Below are 21,342 nucleotides of genomic sequence, written 5' to 3'. Positions count from 1 at the left end.
TATAATGAACCTATGCATAGTTAAAATACCATTGTCTCTGTTTTCCATTTTGTCAGTTCATGAGAAAAATTTTAAGTTTATCCCACATGTGAACTCCACTCGTTAGAAGTTAAGTCCTGAGCACAGTTCAGCGCATGCTTAGGTTTCTATAACTCTAAACTGAGGTTCCATAGTGTTCAGGTTGAACCAGCCAGAAAGAAATGTATCTGTTGCTGTTTATGTTTCACTGCTAGTGAAAAAAAAAAAAATCTCCAGGTTTCAAAACCAATACTTATTTTCTGTGTTTCTATACTGCTTACACGAACTTTTCTTTCTGAACAGGTATATTTTAGTAGTAGAAGTTCTTCTGTTTGGATTTCGCTGTCAGATAAATCAACACTTCTAAAAAGCTGGAGTGTTGTCAGAATATTTCCTAGAAGCATATCATTTTGAAAAAAGGTCTCTATGTCTGCATTTGTACATCAAACATCTCTAGGCCCAAGAAGTTAGAATATCCCATGGAGTTGAATGATCGATAGAGTTATCTGTTACTAAAAAGTTAGTTTGGTTCTCCATGTCCAGTGATTCCAAAACTGGTTTGGTTTGAATTTGGATATTTGAAGCTAAAGATATTTCAATATTAAAATCTAATCTAGATGACATGATATCCTAGAAAATCCAAAAGAATCAACAAAAAAATCTGGAACTAATAAACATTTATAACAAGGTTGCAGGATACAAGGTTAATATACAAAGTCAGTTGCTTCCCTATTTATTAGCAGTGAAGAAGTGGAATTTGAAATTAAAAGCACATTTATATGAGCACCCCCTCCAAAAGAAATACTTAAGTTAAATCTAGTAAACTTTGCGTAAAATTTATATGAGGAAAACTACAAAACTGGTGAATGAAATCAAAGAAGAACTAAATAACTGAAGAGATATTCCATATTCATGGAAAGTAAAACTCAATATTGTCAAGATGTCAGCTCTTCCCAGCTTGGTCTACAGATTCAGTGCAATTCTGATCAAAATTGCAGCAAATTATTTTGTGTATATTAACAAATGGATTCTACAGTTTATATGGAGAGGTAAAGAATTAAAAGATACTGAAGAAACACAGTTGGAGTACTGACACTACCTGACTTAGGACTTACTATAAGGCTACAGTAATCAAGACAGTGTGGTATTGGCAAAAGAACAGACAAACCAATGCAACAGAATAGAGAGCCCAGAAATAGATCCAGATAAATATAGTCAAGTGATCTTTGATAAAGGCAAAGGCAATACAATAAAGCAAAGACAGTCTTTTCAACAAATGGTACTGGAAAAACTGGACATCCATGTGCAAAAAAACCAAAACAGAACAACAACAACAACAAAAAACCTGGAAACAAACAAAACCCCACCCATACACAAAGAAACAAAGAATCTAGACAGAGTCATTACACCTTTCATATTAACGCAAAATGAATCATAGGCCTAAATGTAAAATGCAAAACTATGAAACCTCTAGAAGATAACATAGAAGAAAACGTAGATGACCTTGGGTATGGTGATTACTTTTTAGATACAGCCCTAAGCACAATCCAAGAAATAAATAATTGATAAACTGTACTTCATTAAAATTAAAGACGACTTCTCCACACAACACAATGTCAAGTAGGTGAGAAGACAAGCCAGAGACTGGAAGAAAGTATTTGCAAAAGACTCCTCTGGGGCTTCCCTGGTGGCACAGTGGTTGAGAGTCCGCCTGCTGATGCAGGGGACACGGGTTCGTGCCCCGGTCTGGGAAGATCCCATGTGCTGCGGAGCGGCTGGGCCCGTGAGCCATGGCCACTGAGCCTGGGCATCTGGAGCCTGTGCTCTGCAACGGGAGAGGCCACAACAGTGAGAGGCCTGTGTACCGCAAAAGAAAAAAAAAAAAAAAAAAGACACCTCTGATAAAAACTGCTATCCACAACTCAATTTTAAAAAGACAACTCAATTTAAAAATGGTCAGAAGAATTGAATAGACATTTTTCCAAAGAAGACATACAGATGGCTAACAGGCACATGAAAAGATGCTCAACATCACTAATCATCAGGGAAATGCAAATTAAAACCACAATGAGATATCAGCTCATACCTGTCAGAATGGTCATCATCCAAAAGACCACAAATAACAAATGTTGGGGAGGATGTGGAGAAAAGGGAACCCTCATGCACTGGAAATGGAAATTGATGCAGCCACTATGGAAAACAGTATAGAGGTTTCTCAAAAAATGGAACTACCATATGACCCAGCAATTCCACTCCTGGGTATTTATCTGAAGAAAATGAAAATAGTAATTTGAAAAGATACATGCAGGGGCTTCCCTGGTGGTGCAGTGGTTAAGAATCCGCCTGCCAATGCAGGGAACACAGGTTCGAGCCCTGGTCTGGGAAGATCCCACATGCCGTGGAGCAACAAAGCCCGTGTGCCACATCTACTGAGCCTGTGCTCTAGAGCCCGCGTAACCCAAATACTGAAGCCCACGCACCTAGAGCCTGTGCTCCGCAACAAGAGAAGCCACCACAGTGAGAAGTCCTCACACTGCAACAAAGAGTAGCCCCCACTCATTGCAACTAAAGAAAGACCACGTGCAGCAATGAGGGCCCAACACAGCCATAAATAAATAAATAAATAAATAAATAGAATTAAAAAAATAAAAAGAATGACTATAAATCAAAAAAAAAAAAGATACATGCAGCCCAGTGTTCCTAGAATCATTATTTACAGTTGCCAAGATACGGAGAAAACCTGTGTCCATCAACAGGTGAATAGATAAAGAAGATGTGGTATATATATGTCTGTGTGTATATATATGTATGGGAATATATACATATATATATTCATGAATATGAATATACAATATATGAAATTTTGCCATTTTGCCCTTTGTAACAACATGGGTGGACGTGGAGGGTATTATGCTAAGTGAAATAAATCAGACTATAAATGGCATAAACCTTTAAAAATTGTGAATCACTGTGTTACACACATGAAACTTATATAATATTGTACATCAACTGTACCTTAATAATAGATGATAGATAGATAGATAGATAGGTTTTCCAAAATATACAAAGAACTTTTTAAAAACTCAACAATAAGAAATAACCCACTTAAAAAATGGGCCAAAGACTTTTACAGACATCTCACCAAAGAAGTTATGCAGATGGAAAATAAGCATATAAAAAGATGTGCCACATCATATGTCATCTGGAAATGCAAATTAAAAACAACGATGAGATACCAGTACATATCTATTAGAATGGCCAAAATCGGAAACACAACAAATGCTGGTGAGGATGTGGGTCAACAGTTCTTATTCATTGCTGGTGGGAATTCAAAATGGTGCAGTCACTCTGTAAGGCTGTTTGGCAGTTTCATACAAAACTAAATATACTCTTATCATATAATCCAGCAATCATGCTTGTTGGTATTTATCCAAAGGAGTTGAAAATGTATGCCCACACAAAAACCTACATGCGGTGTTTATAGCAGCTTTAGCCATAATTTCCCAAATTTGGAAACAACCAAAATCTATTCTAGGACTCTGAGCTGGAGATGACAACTGTATGTCAGATCCCATATTAATGTCATACTGAGAATCCTCACTATCTGATTTCTGGCCAGACAAATCCCCTGATAACACATTTTCCAAAATTGCTTTAAAAATCTATGATTTGGTTCTGATTCTGTCATTTTGTGAAGGAAGCATTCTGTGCAGTGAGGTTTATCATAAGTGCAGATTTCTCATCTTGAATTTTAAGTCTTAGAATCATTCTGAGGTAACAAAGCATGAATTTCAGCCTCTGCTAATCAAACTGTTGCTTGTAATATTATTTGTTAAAATGCTGAGTGGAAACTATAAAAAAACTATCACCATACATTACAGCTTGGTTTATCAGTGCTGTCATCTGTAGAGTTTTCTATTTCACTGGTTTGAGTTTCTCTGGAGAGTCTACTTGATTATAACCAACTATGTGTAAAAGCATTATTTTGAGTGTCTCTGAATGAGTGTCTCCCTTAGAAATGGACAAAAGTGTATACATCTGAGTTCTAATGGAGAGTGCAACTTGAGAACCAAATGGTAATTTGTTTTGAGAATAAGACCATACAGAGAAATCAGGGGAATCGCACTCCATGGCAGAACCCTGATTTTTAACACCTCCTACTAAGGCTGCACAGAGGGTTGGTTTTAAGCCCCAAAATAGGCATTTGATAAAAACCATGTTAGATAGCTTAACCAAAGCCCCTTTGGGCTTTGGTAAAAGCAGCTCCTAAACATATCTTGAACAAGTTTTCTGAGTGCCTGTTTTCTCATATTGGAGTTAGAAGAGTCTGCAAAAGAAGCTACCAGCTTTATTTCTAAAGTTTCTATTTCTTGAATGTCTGTTTTCGGTGTGGGTTTATTGGTCAGTGATTTAAAGGTCTGATCTGAGAACTTCGGATTATGAATGTAGTTTTCCATTTTTCCTTTTTCTTATTAGGTATATTCTTGTGTTGTGCAGGGGTCTTATGTCTATTTGGGAAGATATGTGGCTGCAGTGCAGTTTAACAGGATAAGGACGGCCATAGTGTACACCGGAAGGTTTTGCCACATTCTCCGCTTGTCTTTTCTGGACTCCTTCATTATCATATGCATTGATATACTTATTATTGCAATATATTTATGGCTCATATATTAGCATCCATTTTTAAAGAATTTTTTAATGGAGTTGATTTACAGTATTGTGTTAGTTTCAGGTGTACAACACAGTGAATCAGTTATATACATATATATATTCCTTTTCAGATTCTTTTCCCTTATAGGTTATTACAAAATATTGAGTATAATACCCTGTGCTATACAGTATGTCCTTGTTGGTTATCTATTTTATACATAGTAGTGTGTATATGTTAATCCCAACCTCCTAATTTATCCTTTCTCCCACCCCTCTTTCCCCTTTGGTAACCATAAGTTTGTTTTCTATGTCTGTGAATCTCTTTCTGTTTTGTAAATAAGTTCATTTGATCATTTTTTTTAGATTCCACATACAAGCGACATCATATATTTGTCTTTGTCTGGCTTACTTCACTTAATATGCTGATCTCTAGGTCCATCTATGTTGCTGCAAATCGCATTTCATTCTTTTTTATGGCTGAGTAATATTCCATTGTATATATGTACCACATCTTCTTTATCCATTCATCTGTCAATGGACAATTAGGTTGCTTCCATGTCTTGGCTATTGTAAAGAGTGTGCCAGTGATCATTGGGGTACATGTATCTTTTCACAGTACAGTTTTCTCCAGATGTATGTCCAGGAGTAGGATTTCAGTATCATACTGTAGCTCTATTTTTAGTTTTTTGAGGAACCTCTGTACTGTTTTCGATAGTGGCTGCGCCAATTTACATTCCCACCAACAGTGTAGGAGGGTTCCTCTTTCTCCACACCCTCTCCAGCATTAATTATTTGTAGACATTTTGATGATGGCCATTCTGACTGGTGTGAGGTGATACCTCATTGTAGTTTTGATTTGCATTTCTTTAATAATTAGCGACGTTGAGCATCTTTTAATGTTCCTGTTGGCCATCTGTATGTCTTTGGAGAAGTGTCTATTTAGATCTTCTTCCCATTTTTTGATTGTGTTGTTTATTTTTTTGATATTGAGCAGTATGATTAGCATGCATTTTAAAAGTGTTTTACAAGAAGAAAGCTAAGAAAATAATCCGTCAGGGCATTTGAAGGGATTCTTCTTGGACTACAGTAGAATTTAACTATATTTTAAAATATTTTATTACTGTTGATTTACTATGCATTGGTGCTTTTTTTCCCAGATGTATACTGAATGAGGGTTATCAGGTAAGATCTTGTAACAGTCAAGTATAGTGCACAGAATGTTGGTCTCCGTTGTCAAGGGCAGCTCTCCACCAAAAGCCAGATAAGTACCACTGTAAATCCTTGCTGCCCAGATCCTATAACCCAAGGACACAGTGGTGGTTCCCCTGGTAGCTTCCAGGGCAGCCAAACTGTTTTCCAAAATTGTTTTACCATTTTATATTCCCACCAGCCGTGCATGAGAGTGCCAGTTGCGTTATATCCTGATCAACATTTGATATCATCTGTCTTTTTACTTTAGTTATACTAGTGGGTGTGTAGTATCTGAGTGTAGTTTTAATTTGCTTTTCCCTAATGATCAGTGGTATTGATTATCTGTTCATTTACTTATTTGCCATTCATATATCTTCTTTAGTGAAATATCTGTTCAAGTATTTGCCCATTTTTTATTGGTTTGTTTATCTCTTTATCATTAACTTATAAAAGTCCTTTATAGGGTCTAGATACAAATTTTTTGTCAGATACATGTTTTGCAAATATCTTGCCCCAGTATAGAGCTTGCCTTTTTATTTTGTTATCAGTGTCTTTTGATGAGCAAAGACTTTAAATTTTGATGAAGCACAATTGAAATTATTTTTCATTTATATCATGCTTTTTGTGTTCTATTTAAGAAATCTTTGCCAAACCTAAGGTCACTAAAAATTTTTGCTGTGTTTGCTTCTAGCAGTTTTATAGTTCTACCTCTTACATAAATGTAAGGTCTGTAATCCTTTTTGAATTAATTTTTGTGTAAAGTATGAGATAAAAAGTAGAGGTAGTGTTTTTCTTTGTTTTTTGTATATGGGTATCCATTAGTTATTTGTTAAGATTATCCATTCATCCACTGAATTGCCTTGGCATCTTAGTGAAAAAATTGGTTGACCACATATGTGAGTCTGTTTCGGGACTCTATTCCATCGATCTATTTTTCCATCTTTATGCTAGTATCATTCTGTCTTGATAATTGAAGCTGCATAATTAGTCTTGAAATCAAGTACTGTTAAGTCCTTCAACTTAGTTCGTTTTCCAAGTTGTTTTGGCTGTCCTAGACCCTTCACATTTTCATATAAATTTTAGGATCATCTTGTCAACATACACAAATTATTATTGGGATTTTGCTTAGAATTATGTGGAATCTACAGATCAGTTTTGGAAAATTAACTATGAACAATATTGAGCCTTTTGATCCATAAACAGAAACTCTCTCTCCATTTATTTAGATCTTTTAAAATTTCTCTCAGCAGTGTTTTATATATTTTCATTGTACAAATCTTGTACACCCTTTGTCATATTTATACCTAAGTATTTCACATTCTTTATGCTATTATAAATGCTTTTTAAATTTCAGTTTCCTAGTTTTTTTGTTTCAGTTTCCTTGTTTTTTTGCTAGTACAAGCAGACCTTGGAAATATTGCATGTTCTGTTTCAGACCACTGCAATAAAGCAAATATCACAATAAAGCAAATCACATAAATTGTTTGGCTTCTTAGTACATATAAAAGTTACGTTTACACTATACTGTAGTCTCTTAAGTGTGCAGTACCATTATGTTTAAAAAAAATGTACACACCTCAATTTAAAAAGACTTTATTGGACTTCCCTGGTGGCACAGTGATTAAGAATCTGCCTACCAATGCAGGGGACATGGGTTCAAGCCCTGGTCCGGGAAGATCCCACATGCTGTGGAGCACCTAAGCCCATGTACCACAACTACTGAGCCTGCATTCTAGAGCCCGTGAGCCACAACTACTGAGCCCGCGTGCTGCAACTACTGAAGCCTGTGTGCCTAGAGCCCGTGCTCCGCAACAAGAGAAGCCACTGCAATGAGAAGCCCGTGCATTGCAACAAAGAGTAGCCCCCACTCACCGCAACTAGAGAAAGCCCGCACACAGCAATGAAGACCCAACGCAGCCATAAATAAATAAATAAATAAATAAATAAATAAAATAAAAATACTTTATTGCTAAAAAATGCTAACTATCATTTGAGCCTTTAGCAAGTCAATCTTTTTGCTGGTGGAGGGTTTGAAATATTTTGAAAATTACCAAGATGTGACACAGAGACATGAAGTGAGCAAACGCTGTTAGAAAAATGGTGTTAATAGATTTGTATGATGCAGGGTTGCCACAAACCTTCAATTTGTAAAAAAAAAAAAAAATGCAATATCTGCAAAGTGCAGTAAAGCGAAATGCAATGAAATGAGGTATACCTGTGTAAGAAACAAAATTGATTTTTGTGTACTGCTCTTGTATTTTGCAATCTTGCTAAAACTCACTTGTTAAGATAGTTTTTTTTGGTAGATTCAGTAGGATTTTCTACATAGATTATCATGTTGTCTGTGAATAGAGAGTTTTGCTTCTTCTTTCCCAATCTGAATGCCTGTTTCTTTTTCTTGCCTTATTTCTCTGGCTAGAACCTCTAGTATAATGTTGAATAGAAGGATGAGAACAGTCATCCTTGTTTTAATCTTAGTGGGAAAGCATTCAACCGTTCACCATTGTGATGTTTGCTGTAGGCTCTTTGTAGGTGCCTATTATCAGATTGAAAAAGTTCTATTCCTAATTTGCTGAGAGTTCATATGAAGAGTGGATATTGAATTTTGTCAGATGTCTATTTTGCATCTATTAATGTGGTCATATGGCTTTTTTCTCTTTTTTTTAGGGTGTTAATATGGTGAATAACATTAAATAATTTTAGATTGTAAACCAACCTTGCATTCCTGAGTTAACTCCACTTCGACATGATGTATTATAGTTTTTCTATATCCTTGGATTTGATTTACTAAAATTGGTTAAAACTTCTTATGTGTATGTTTGTGATTTCTCTCAAAAGCATTATATTGATAGCTTTAGCTTTTATATTATGTCTTTTGTATGTGGTGTGATGTAGGGGTCAAGATTCATTTTTTTCCCCACATGGCAATTCAGTTGTTCCAATACCAATTGTTTCTTTTCCCCATTATATTGATTTTTGTTGAAAATTAATTGACTGAATAAATGTGAGCCTATTTCTGGGCTCTCTATTATGGTTTCTATAGTAAGTCTTAAAAGTCAGGTTTGGTAAGTCTTCTAACTTTTCATCTCATGTTTTCAATTTTTTTTTTTTTTTTTTTTGCGGTACACGGACCTCTCACTGTTGTGGCCTCTCCCATTGCGGAGCATAGGCTCCGGACGTGCAGGCTCAGCGGCCATGGCTCACGGGTCCAGCCGCTCAGTGGCATGTGGGATCTTCCCGGACCAGGGCACGAACCTGTGTCCCCTGCATCAGCGGGTGGACTCTCAACCACTGCACCACCAGGGGAGCCCTCATGTTTTCAATTTATTTGTCCTTTTATACTTCATTCTGAGAAATATCCTCAATTTGGTCTTTCAGTTTGCTAACTCATTGATCAGCTATATTCATTCTGCTATTTACACCATCTGTTTTTTTTTTTTTCTTTTAATTTCATCTACTACATTTCTCATACTTGTCACATCTGTTTTTCCCCTTGGTTCTTTTTTCATATTGCTGATATCTTTCTTTTAATATGTTTATTAGTCTAATTAAAATTTTTTGATCTGTTTCTTCTAATATATCTGGTATTGCTGGATTCTGTAATCAGTATATTTTGTTTCTTTTGAAATGACTTGTTTTTTCAAATGTCTTGTCATTTTGGTCTGTGAGCACATTTTTCCATCGAGATATAAGTTATTATGTCATACAGTCCTTTGGGGGGAACAGCCTCATTGAGTTCACACTATGGGGGATGGAAGAGTCCTAAGATGGGAGAGACACCATAAAATTGCAATAACATTTTGTCTTACATAACATCTGCTTTGTCAGTTTTTCATCTTTTGCTCCCCTGGGTGAAGCAGCAGTAGGAGGCACTCCTTAACAACCTTGGCTGCATATTGAAATCAAATAAGGAACTTTAAAAAAAAATAGTGATTCCTAATTCCCACCCTGAGATTTTGTTTGTTTGTTTGTTTGTTTGTTTTGCGGTGTGTGGGCTTCTCACTGTTGTGGCCTCTCCCGTTGCAGAGCACAGGCTCTGGACGTGCAGGCTCAGCGGCCATGGCTCACAGGCCCAGCCACTCTGCGGCATGTGGGATCTTCCCGGATCGGGGCACGAACCCGTGTCCCCTGCATCGGCAGGTGGACTCTCAACCACTGTGCCACCAGGGAAGTCCCCCCACAGTGAGATTTTTATTTATTTATTTTAGTTGTGCAGGTTGGATTTGAGAATTTGTTTTACTTCTTAAATTTAAAATAATTTAGGGTGAAAGGAAGTTGCAGAAATACAGAGAGATTCCTTCACCCAGTTTCTCCCAGCTGTTACATTTTATATAACTATAGTATAATATCAGAAGCAGAAATTGTCACTAGTTCAATGTGTATGTATAGTTTTATGTATTTTTATCATTGTATTCCATGGTATGGATGTACCACAGTTTAACCATTCATCTATTGAGGGACATTTTGATTGTTTCTAGTGTTTAGCTAACACAAATAAGGTAGACCTTATGTATTTAATGTAATTATTATATGTTAGGGCTCAAGTCTCCTGTTTTATTTGTTTTTTTGTTTGTTTCTTCCCTTTGTTTTTCTTATCTCTGTTTTCTTTTTCCCACCTTTCTGTGGGTTACTTGAAAATTTTTAAGTATTTCATTTGGATCTATCTTTAATACTTTTGAGTATCTCTATGTAGATGTTTTCGTTGGTTGCTCTAGGTATTACATTATACACACAGCCTACTGGTGTCACATTTTATCAGTTTAAATGTAGAAATCTTGTGTCCTTTTAAATGCTTTTACCCTCCTCCGTTTATAATTGTCTTAATAGATACAGCTTTTTTTTTGGCTCTACCCATGATTTACATTCCCTCAAAGTTACTGTTTATGTTTTTCATTGATGTTTCTTTAGTTTAAGATTTCATGTATTATATGAGCCATTGTTTCTTTGAATATTATGTTTATTCTCTTGTGGAATTTTATTAGGTGAATATTGGACCTTCTCATTCTATTCTTTATGTCTCTTAAACTTTCTTTTGTATTTTTTCTATCTTTTTTTCTGTGCTCTATTATAGGTAATTTCCTCTGATCTGGCTTTTTTTTTTTTCTTTCTATCTTACTAATTGTCTCTTTAGCTGTGTCTATTTTGTTCTTAAACTTGTCATTTGATGTTGTCCTTTTAAAAGTTTTATTTCAGTGACTTCAGTTTAATTTCCTGAAGTTCTCTTTGGTTCTTTTAAAAATCTGCTGGTTCTTTTTTCTTTTCATTGTGTATTCTATTACTTATGTTATGTCTTAGTATTTAAAACTATTTTTAAATTGCTATTTAATAATGCTATAATCTGAAGTTCTTTGGGATTTAATTTAGTTTGTGTGTATTTTGACTCCCACTAAGTTTGGGTTGTTTCTTAATGTGTTTTTAAGATTGAATTGTGAGCTCATTTTCAACAAACCTTTGTCTGAGGTTTAGTTTGTGCCTGAGTTGAGGGCATGTCCCTCCAGAGAACTTTTATTTCCACTGAGTGTTCTAGATTATATGACCATTCTGGAACCAGATTTTATTTTGATTTCTTATCTTGAGGTTGAGAATTCCCAATGAAGACTTTTAGTTATTTTTATTACCCTGGCCCTAGCAATGTTTGGCAAGCTGATTTCTTCTAGTCCTCTCCAGTAATAGTGTAGCCCTTAGTGGCCTTATGGTAGAGGATCTTAATTCTTTTTTTTTTTTTTTTTCTTTTTTGGCCATACCACATGGCTTGTGGGATCTTAATTCCCCAACCAGGGATCAAACCTGGGCCCTCAGCAGTGAGAACACAGAGTCCTAATCACTGGATCACCAGGGAATTCCCGGACCTTAGTTCTAATACTTGTGTTGCAGCCATCTCTGTGGCCTCATCTTCTGTTTCTGAGTTAAAAGGCAAGACTCTAGGCCACAGAGACAGGCAAACCCCAACTGTATCTAACATAACATCAGTTCATTGTCTTATTGCTCTGATTTGGCTCCAGGGGACTTCCCTTACAAATCCTTCTAAGTTTTGCTATACATTTAAAAGGATGCTTCTTACATCATATTTAGTATGTGTAAGTGTTTTGTGGTGAGAGGACTTTCAGATTATCTAGCTTCCATATTTCCAGAAATTATAGTCTGTTTACTTATTAATATTTGTTTATTGACTGTGAACTCCATGAGACCAGGGCCACTGCCCACCTAGTTCACCATAGCTTCCTCAACACCTAGTGCCTGGTACATACTAGACACATAATAAATGTTTGTGGACTCAATGAAATGCTGTTCATTACAGATTTATTTATAATAGTGAAAACCTGAAATGAACCTAAATGTCTAATATTAGGGGAGTACTTAAGTAAATGGTTACTGTTCATATAAGGTTTTTCAGCCAGAAAATGATAATTTGGAGGGCTGAATAATAAGATTAAAAAATATTAAAGATTAACTGTAGGTGGAAAAAAATCAGGATTCAGTTTTGAATTTAGAATATGGTAACTTTAAAATATGTGTAGCCAAAAAAATACAAACTAATGAACACCAAATTGCTAATAGTTGCTTATGTTGGAGTGGTAGATTGAGGATCCCTTTTTATCCTTTATATTTCAAACCTCCTATAATGTGTTTTAATAATGAAAATACAAAGAAGAAAAAAATGTACATTAATATTCTTAAAAGTTTATAGATTTAAAAAGTTTATAAAACAAAATTTCAGAATTAGTTTTATTATTAAAATGTTTACAGACTTTTATATGAAAACACAGAAAAAGATCTTTCTGATACTCAACGACACCTTGCTAAGAAAAAATATGAGCTACAGCTTACTCAGGAGAAAATTATGTGCTTGGATGAAAAAATTGGTGAGTTGTTTTTTTTCTCCCTGATGTTACTTTTTTTTTAAAGTCTGGTTTAAAAAAAGTTTTCTTCTCTTCAGTTATAACATAGATAAACTTAGAAATATGCCCTTAAATTAAAGTTTTTTAGTCAGAAATCATGGGAAAATATATTTTTCTTTGATAATAATAATTTTTACTTAAATTTAGGACCATAAATACTTAGACATGGCTTCATATTTTTCAATGAAGAAATAGCTAAACAAAGCAGCAATACTTTGTAAATTTATGATGATCAATTTTGAATTTATAAGTTTTTGTATTATATGTCATGCCCATAGCTGTTGTAATGAAATACATTACATATATTACTATTTTTGATGGAAAGTGTACATATATTTGGCTATATCTATGGTATCACTTGAGTTTATAAAGATTATGTTTATAAAGTCTCCTATTATTGTTTCTTACCAGTGATCTTTATGAAAATATGGTTATAACTTTCAAGTAAAATTTTGGTCAAGACTATAAAAGAGCCCATTTTAAAACAATAAATATTTTTAAGATTTACTATTATGCAGTTCAAAAATATCTGACATAAGCAATTAGGTGGGTGGAGGTGCTTTTTATTGAGACAGGAAGTATTAAAAGAAAATATAAAAGGGGAAGATTGAAGAACTCATTTCTGGATATTTTAAGTTCAAGTAAAAAGGTAGGGTAAGCAGGTAAATAGATAAGTTTGTATCTCAGACGAGAAATCTAAGCTATAGATATACATTTGGGACACATAAGCATATAAATGATATTTTAAAACCATGAAATCACCTAGGGGAAATATAGAGAATGAGGAGAAGAGGATCCAGGACTGAGTAAGAAGAAGCCAAAGACATAGGAAGAAAACCCAGAAGTGAGTGTCATTTTGAGAAGCAAGAGAGCAACATGTTTTAAAAAGGAGGATATGATCAAGTGTCAGATAATTTCAAGAAGCAAAATAAGATGAGGATGAAAAAACATTGATTGGATTGGCACATTGGAGGTTTTGGTAGCACTGACCCCCCAAAAAAGTTTGAATTACAGTGTTAGATGTGGAAGATGGAGTAGGTTGACGAATGATTGGGAAGTGAGGAGGTAGAGACAGGAGAGAATAGAAGTCTTAAGAAGTTTGGCTATTAAGAGTAGTCGAAAAATGGGGTGGTAGCTTAAGTGGGATGTGGGGTTGAGGATTTTTTTAAGCTAGGATATACTAGTTGTTTTAGAGTTTATTTTATGCCAATGGGAATGAACTCAGATAACAGAACACCCAAAACATGTGGTTTGCCTGGAAAAGGGATGTGACATATTATATAAATCACCCTCTTGGCATATGGGATTATGTCTCTTAGTGCTGCACTGGGTGGCCCTTGGCGGGCATTTACTTAGAGGTCTAGTCACACAGAGCTTCCTTGGTAGAGCTCTAGACCAGTGGTTCTCAAACTTCAGTCTTTACCTGGAGAGCTAAACCTCACTGAGCTGGGCTCCTCGAAGTAGGATACGGCCAGGGCTTTTGTATCCTCACCAATTCCCTCTAGTGGTTCTCAAACTTTACTGTGCATTAGAATGACTTGGGAGGGGTGCTTGTTAAAACATAAATTGGTCTGCCCACTCAGAATTTCCAATCAGTAGGTCTAGGATGGGACCTAAGAATTTGTATTTCTCACAAGTTCCCAGGTGCTGCCAATGGTGCTGGTTGAGAAACCACAATTTAGAAACCACTATTCTACACCATCTTTCAGTCCTTCAGCAGTGACATTGGCTTGCCAGCGTTCTCACAAATCAAATCAGACTTCCTGGGATGATTTTTTTTCTAGGAACTTTTATAGCACTACTTTAGAAAAACCAAAATACTAGAAGATATTTGACTCTGAAGATGACTTAACTGGATATTTTATTAAGATCTGTTAGTTACCAGCTTACATCCAACAGTGATGCTAAGCTAGAGGGAGGTGAAATTAGAGGGGGGAAAATTGATAGTCCACATGCTTCATCCACACACCCTCCCCTACCCCACCACACATTCTACTTTGAGGACTTGTTATAAAGAACTTTCCTTTGCTGTTCTTTTTTTAAAAAATATACTTCATTGAAGTATAGTTGATTTCCAATGTTGTGTTAATTTCTGCTATACAGCAAAGTGATTCAGTTATACACATATATATATACATTCTTTATCATATTCTTTTCCGTTATGTTCTTTTTTGAATTTATTTTATTTATTTTTTTATACAGCAGATTCTTATTAGTTACCTATTTTATACATATTAGTGTATATATGTCAATCCCAATCTCCCAATTCATCCCACCACCTCTCCCCACACCTCTTTCCCTCGTTGGTGTCCATATGTTTGTTCTTTACATCTGTGTCTCTATTTCTTCCTTGCAAACCGGTTCATCTGTACCATTTTTCGAGCTTGCACATATATCCTTTGCTGTTCTAAGTCAAATGTATTAATTGTGCTTTTACATTTATATCATTTAGAATTTCATGATTAACCTTCATTTTTAATCACTAACAACAAAAGCCATTATTTACTTGGGATACAGTACTTTATATTTAGTCATTGAATATAATATAGGAGAATTTTCTTTGAAAAGTATTTCACTCTGCTTGAACTGGAAAAAAAATTTATCTTGATTAAAACAATGCCTTTATGATTACAAATTTAGATAATTTTACAAGACAAAGTATTGCCCAGCGAGAAGAAGTCAGCATTCTCGGTGCAACCCTCAATGATCTGGCTAAAGAAAAGGAATGCCTGCAAGCATGTTTGGATAAAAAATCTGAGAATATTGCATCCCTTGGAGAGAGTTTGGCAATGAAAGTATGTTCTGACAACCGTGGTTTAAAAGAAATGTTTGAACTTGAATCTGAATAAAATAATAGGATTTTCTCAATTTTTTCCTAGAGAGCTAAAACTTTAAAATCTGATTTTGAAATATTTCAAGATAGTCTTAGGAAATATGTGTTCAAATTCACTAGCTAATATTTTGAAATAGATTTTTCTTTCATCACTTTATGATCAACATTCACTAACAATAACTAATTGAAATATCAAAATGTAAAGCATAATAAAAAAAAAAGCAGTGAGACTGATTTCTTTTTAAAAGCACACCAGAACTTATGTTTTCAGGTAGCCACCTTGGGAGGCAATATGTGTATTTCATTAAAACCACCTTTGTAATTGTATTCAGAACTGGGGCATGTTGTTATATCATCCTTAGCCTTGAGAGTGGATCACATGGAACTGGTGAATAAAGTTAGATGATAAGCTTCATTTGAACACTTCTATTGTTCAAACAACAACAACAACAAAAAAAAGGTGTTCTCAAAAAGGCAGGGATATATTGACCCCCTTTTCTAGCTCATAAACTGATTCTGAAGGCAATTCCTAAACTGTTTTCGACAAATGTCTTAAGCAAAGGCAGCATCTCTGGCATAAGGTCTTTCCCCTCTCTAAGGGAACTAATTCATTCATTTATCCAGCCATCCATCCATTCAACAAACATTTATTGACATGTACCAGGAATTATGTTAGAAACTGAGGTTGAGTGGGCATACCTTCCAAAGGCCTATGGTATAATTCAGAGAAAGATAAAGAAAGAGGCTGTTATGATAGAATGTGCTAAGTACCATAATGACGTATGCACAATGTATGAGTGAAGTTTGTCAGAAACATACCTGATTCAGCCTGGGGGTTGGATTAGGGGAGGGAGAAGATCTAGGAAGCCTTCCACGCAGTGATGGTGCCTACACTGCCCTGAAAGATGACTAGGAATTAGCCAAGAAAAGATTTAGAGAAAGGGGACCGTGAGAGAAAGAGTGATCCAGACAGGTAGAGCACTTTTTAGAGAAAGGGTGATCCAAACAAGTAGAGCAGATTATATGAAAGCCCAATGGCTCTCATAAGAGAATTTCATGAGATTTCTTGACAGTTTAATATGTCCAGAGAATAGAGTGCAAAGAGGTGAGTATGGGGGGATGAGGGGGGGCGGTGGTAAAAGATGAGGTGGGATAGATAAGCAACAAATCAGAACTACACGTGATGTTGAGTTTAGTTCCCATCATCATGGATATAGAGGAACATTGAAATAATGAAAATGAAATGTTACAATTGGATCATTAAAACATTATCCTAGCCCTTGTTAATCTACATAAAAGGTGGATTGTAGGGAAATGAGAGTAGTGACAAGGACACTAGTTAGGAGTAAAATGACAAGAACTGTATTAGGAGAGTGGCAGTATCCATGAGAGAAATAGACAACTCTAGGAAGTAAGACTGACAAGATGTGCTTTCTGACTTTGGAACCAAATGAATAGTTCCTATGTGTGAAGTAGGAAACACAGGACACAGAACAAGCTTAGAGAGGAAGATTATTGACATGCCTTTGGGACATGTAGTGAAATATTCATAGGCTCTTGGATTTTAAGGTTTGGAGAGAAAATTGAAGTTAATAGATTTGGGAATCATGAGCACAATTGAAGTTATCACAATACATGAGGCAGTAAATTGGCTTTTAACTTGTTGAAAAGTCTGACTCATTATAGTTAATACCTTTTAATATTTTTGAAATTTTATGGTATTTTGGGGGGTGGGATTTTGCTTCTCATTATATTCAAACCACTTTTTGAATAGTTAAACATGATTTTCCTTAGAAACATTAATATTTAGAAACAAATTACTCAATTCTTTCTGAATATCTGTTCCCTCTGTTATATCTTGTATTTCACATTTCTTCCATTCTACTAACTGTACCAATATTATCTTTTCCTTCACAAAGAATATTGAGTTGCAAGTCTATTTCAAAGTTAAGAGTTTTGTATAGGATTATGAATGTAAATGCATCCATCCTATGAAAGGAAAATAACTTTTTAAAGCAGTGTTAGACATTCAAAAGAGGAAATGTTCTCTAGAGTGATATTTCAGAGCTGAATTTATAATGCCTTTCAGTGAAAAGCAGTAGTTTTATAGTTTAATCTGGAGATTACAGAAATAAATTACTATGGAAAAGTCTATATTATAGTGAATAAGGTGAATTTTTACTGGTAATCATAGTTTTAAAAGATGTTCTACTACTTGCTACCAATTAAAGTTAGAAAATTCAATAGCCAGTTCACAGATTTTTGAATCATAAAAGCCAGAATTATTTGTGTAAAATTTTAGTTTGTTTCTTTTTTTCTACGTAGATTTATGACCATCCTGTCCAGGTTGAATTTTTAACAATTAACTTGAATCTATGTCACTGGTTGGACAGATGTATTGAGATTGTACAAGGAATATCAAATTGATAATGATGGCATAAATTTCAACAATTTAAGAAATATTACTATTTGGGTCATATTAAGAGAAAAATAGGCTAAGAGGATATATTATTGGATTCTATACAGTAATTTTGTTGCCCTGGATACTTTACAGTGTTCTTAGAGAGTCTTTCAAGATGAATTTCTATTGATAAAGGAAAATCCTTTTTAGGCTTATAAGCCATGTTTAAATTTTAACCAAAGAACTTCTGTCAGAAACACTAGAAGTTCAATGAGCTTTTCAGAATTTATTTAGAAGTGTATTAAGTTATATTTCAAAACATGTGTAAATATTCCATTTTAAGTGGTATTGTCTCTTTGAGTTTTTCTTCCATTGGCTTGTGCTTCTTAAAGGGGTTTAACAGTTTTGCTAATGGATATTTTAACCATACTTCAATACCCATTACTGCCAGATGTGGAATCTGTACCATTCTACCAGAAAGCAGAATGGGGAACCAGAGATAAAAATACCCTAGAGAGGAGCACGTGAATAAAGGAAGATCACACACACACACACACACACACACACACACTCACACACCTGTCTCTCTGATGAAAAAAACAGCACTAGTTGGGAAATACAGATTTAGTTTTTCATCTTGCTACTTGGTTACTAAGGATTTGAAAATTTAAAGGGCAAAGTGAAATCTAGGTATTTAGTGAAAGAATAATTTTCCTTTTTTAGGACTAATGTTAGTGCTAAGAACCTATGTAAAGTATCTGTAACTAGTTCAGGATCAGCGAGTTTTTAAAGGAGGAGGTGTGGGAATGGTATTGATGACCTTAAGATATTCCCCCTCATTTCAGTCTTGATTGACTCCATTAATTCTACTTCCTCACCATACCCTTGAAAAGGAAGAATAGCAATTTATTTTTTTATACCTTTGCTCTAGGCCTAATGCTTACCTCCTTGTTAACTCACACCTAAAATTAATCATATACTTTTATAAGTAATTCCATTGGAACAGCTTTTTGAAGATGATGTTGATGACATATATATATTATACTTGGTCGAAGTTATTATTCTTAATAACTAAATTCAGTTTTACATGATTCACTTTCCTGGGTTTTATAGCATGAAGAAGTAAGGAAGTAAATCAGTCCTATTCCCAGTATAGAACACTACAATGCCAAACCATTGGTTTTCTTCCAAAAACAGGGTGCTTAAGGGGTTCTTGTGTTGCTGGATAACTGCACAAAACGTCTTTTAACAGTATTTGATATAATGATATCATATCAATATACCTAAGTATAGTCTTTGCTTAAATGAGCATAATCTATTGTTTTTATCCAGTACATGTACTCACACTGATATATTAGGCTTTAGTTTTAAAGTGTAGCAAAGAAAAATAGAATATAAATGTTTAAAACCAAATGGAAATCCAAAAGGGAGGGGAAATTCTTTTAGTTTATTCAGTTTTAACAGAAATAACAGTTTAAGATAATTTTTTATTTAATACTTATATTACTTTTCAAGGAAAAGACCATTTCAGGCATGAAGAATATCATCGCTGAGATGGAACAGGCATCAAGGTAAGTAAGTCACTTATTCAACAAAAATGTGAGCACTTATTGGGGGCAAAGTACTATGTTAGGTATTGTACGAAGATAGTAAGAAACAAGGAGCTTAATGTTATATGTAAGGTGATAACTCTCTAATGTTGAAAGGAGGCCTAAGTCTGTTTAGGGAAGTAAAGGGAGGATACGCTGTTTGCCAAGGAAAGGAAAGAGAAGGCATTCAAGGTAGAAAGAATAACAAAGCCACAAAGAACCATAGATCATGTTCAAGAGCCTCTTGAATGACAAGTAGGTGAGTGTGTTGGAACCCAAAGTGTAAGGGGAGAAATGAAGGAGAAGAGGCTAGGTAGGCAGGCAGAGGCCTGTGTTACAGACAAATGAGTCTGTGGGCAATGAGAAATCATTAAAGAATTTTGAGATTTTTATGCCGGAAAGATGAGCTAGGCTGCAGAGGTGATGATAAATTGGGGTTGGGAGTTTGGAGGACAGGAGTGTGGTGTTTGTAAAGGAGAAAATCTAGGAAAATGCCAGGTTCCTGTCTGGGGATGAATACTGGACATGATGAACCTACGTGAGAAAAGATTTTTCTTTGAAGAGCTTTTGAGATGTCCTTATAAGTATGTCTAGTTAGCAGTTAAATATAAGGGTCTAGAGTGTGAGGGAGAGGCTGAGGCTGGGGTGATCATTTCAGAGTCATCTGGGTGTAGACAGGGTTGGGAGCCACGGATATGTATAGGAATTGTCTGAGAGAAGGGGTAGCGTGAGAAGAATCAGGAGGCTAAGGGTTAAGCTCTGAGAACCATTGATTTTTAAGAGGGCAGGAGAAGAGGAGCCTGCAGAGGAGACTAAGCCATAGCAGCTAGAGGTAGGATGAAGGCTTTCTTATACTTGAATGTCAGAAGTTTTGAAATGCTTAACAAATCATTGACTACTGTGTATATTTGGCATCCTTGTTTATAGTGAAATGTTGGCAACACAGAGGAACTTCAGTGCACTATCTCTGCAGTGTTTCTTCCTACACATTTAAATGTATTTAAAACTTCTTCAAATGTTTTCATGCTAACTGTCTATCTTCTGTCTTGTGAAAATTTGTTATTCTGTTCTGATAAAATGTCTCTTCTTATGTACTATTTGATTTGTGGAATAGACAGTCTACTGAAGCCCTAATTATGTGTGAACAAGACATTTCCAGAATGCGTCGGCAATTGGATGAAACAAATGATGAGCTGTCTCAAATTGCCAGGGAAAGGGATATCTTGGCTCATGAGAATGACAATCTCCAAGAACAGTTTTCTAAAGCTAAACAAGAAAACCAGGTATACTTGTTCCTACTGTCTTTTTCTCCAAGAAAAATAGGTATTTCTTCTGAGACATAGCCCTCATTTCATTTTGTAGAAAAGCTCAGGCTTTGGAACTAGCCATTTTTTACCTTTATTACACAGAATATGCCACATAATTTCTAAGTGAAATTTTCAGACATATAGTTTAAATATCAGAGAAAAGAGGGAACGGGGGTATAATAGAATTGCATTAAACCTTAGGAAATACTTCCTTAGTGAAGGATAAATATTTGAATAAATCAACAAATGAAGATAACCTTCCGAAATTTTTAAGAAAAGCATAGATTTATCTGATGGACTGTTACTCCGTTTGAATATGAGTATACAGACCATGATACATTATTCGGTCCTCTTTAGCACTGTGATTCTTTTTAGGAAAATTTCTCTTTTAATTACTTCCTCTCTAAGCCAGTACAGTTCAGCTTTATCCAGAGCTCTCATTACCAATATCACT

The 21,342-nt window shown here is 35.1% G+C and overlaps 1 protein-coding gene across 10 annotated transcripts in view; it reads left to right on the top strand.

Annotated features, from left to right (window-relative positions):
* TSGA10 (testis specific 10) overlaps positions 1 to 21,342 on the top strand; it is a 101,659-nt gene that overhangs the window by 46,851 nt on the left and 33,466 nt on the right. For all 10 annotated transcript variants that reach the window (XR_004352893.1, XM_032653138.1, XM_032653133.1 and 7 more), the window contains 4 exons: positions 12,607 to 12,722; positions 15,399 to 15,553; positions 19,508 to 19,563; positions 20,696 to 20,864. Coding sequence is in view for 9 of the 10 variants with exons in the window: in XM_032653138.1 (XP_032509029.1) it covers positions 12,607 to 12,722; positions 15,399 to 15,553; positions 19,508 to 19,563; positions 20,696 to 20,864 (496 nt within the window). In the remaining variant the exon portion in view is untranslated. The remainder of the gene's footprint in view (positions 1 to 12,606; positions 12,723 to 15,398; positions 15,554 to 19,507; positions 19,564 to 20,695; positions 20,865 to 21,342) is intronic.

This window comes from Phocoena sinus, chromosome 13, assembly GCF_008692025.1.
Source record: "Phocoena sinus isolate mPhoSin1 chromosome 13, mPhoSin1.pri, whole genome shotgun sequence".
Classification (NCBI taxonomy): Eukaryota; Metazoa; Chordata; class Mammalia; order Artiodactyla; family Phocoenidae; genus Phocoena; species Phocoena sinus.
Note: the sequence above shows the minus strand (reverse complement) of the source record. Positions and strands in the feature narration are given on the sequence as shown.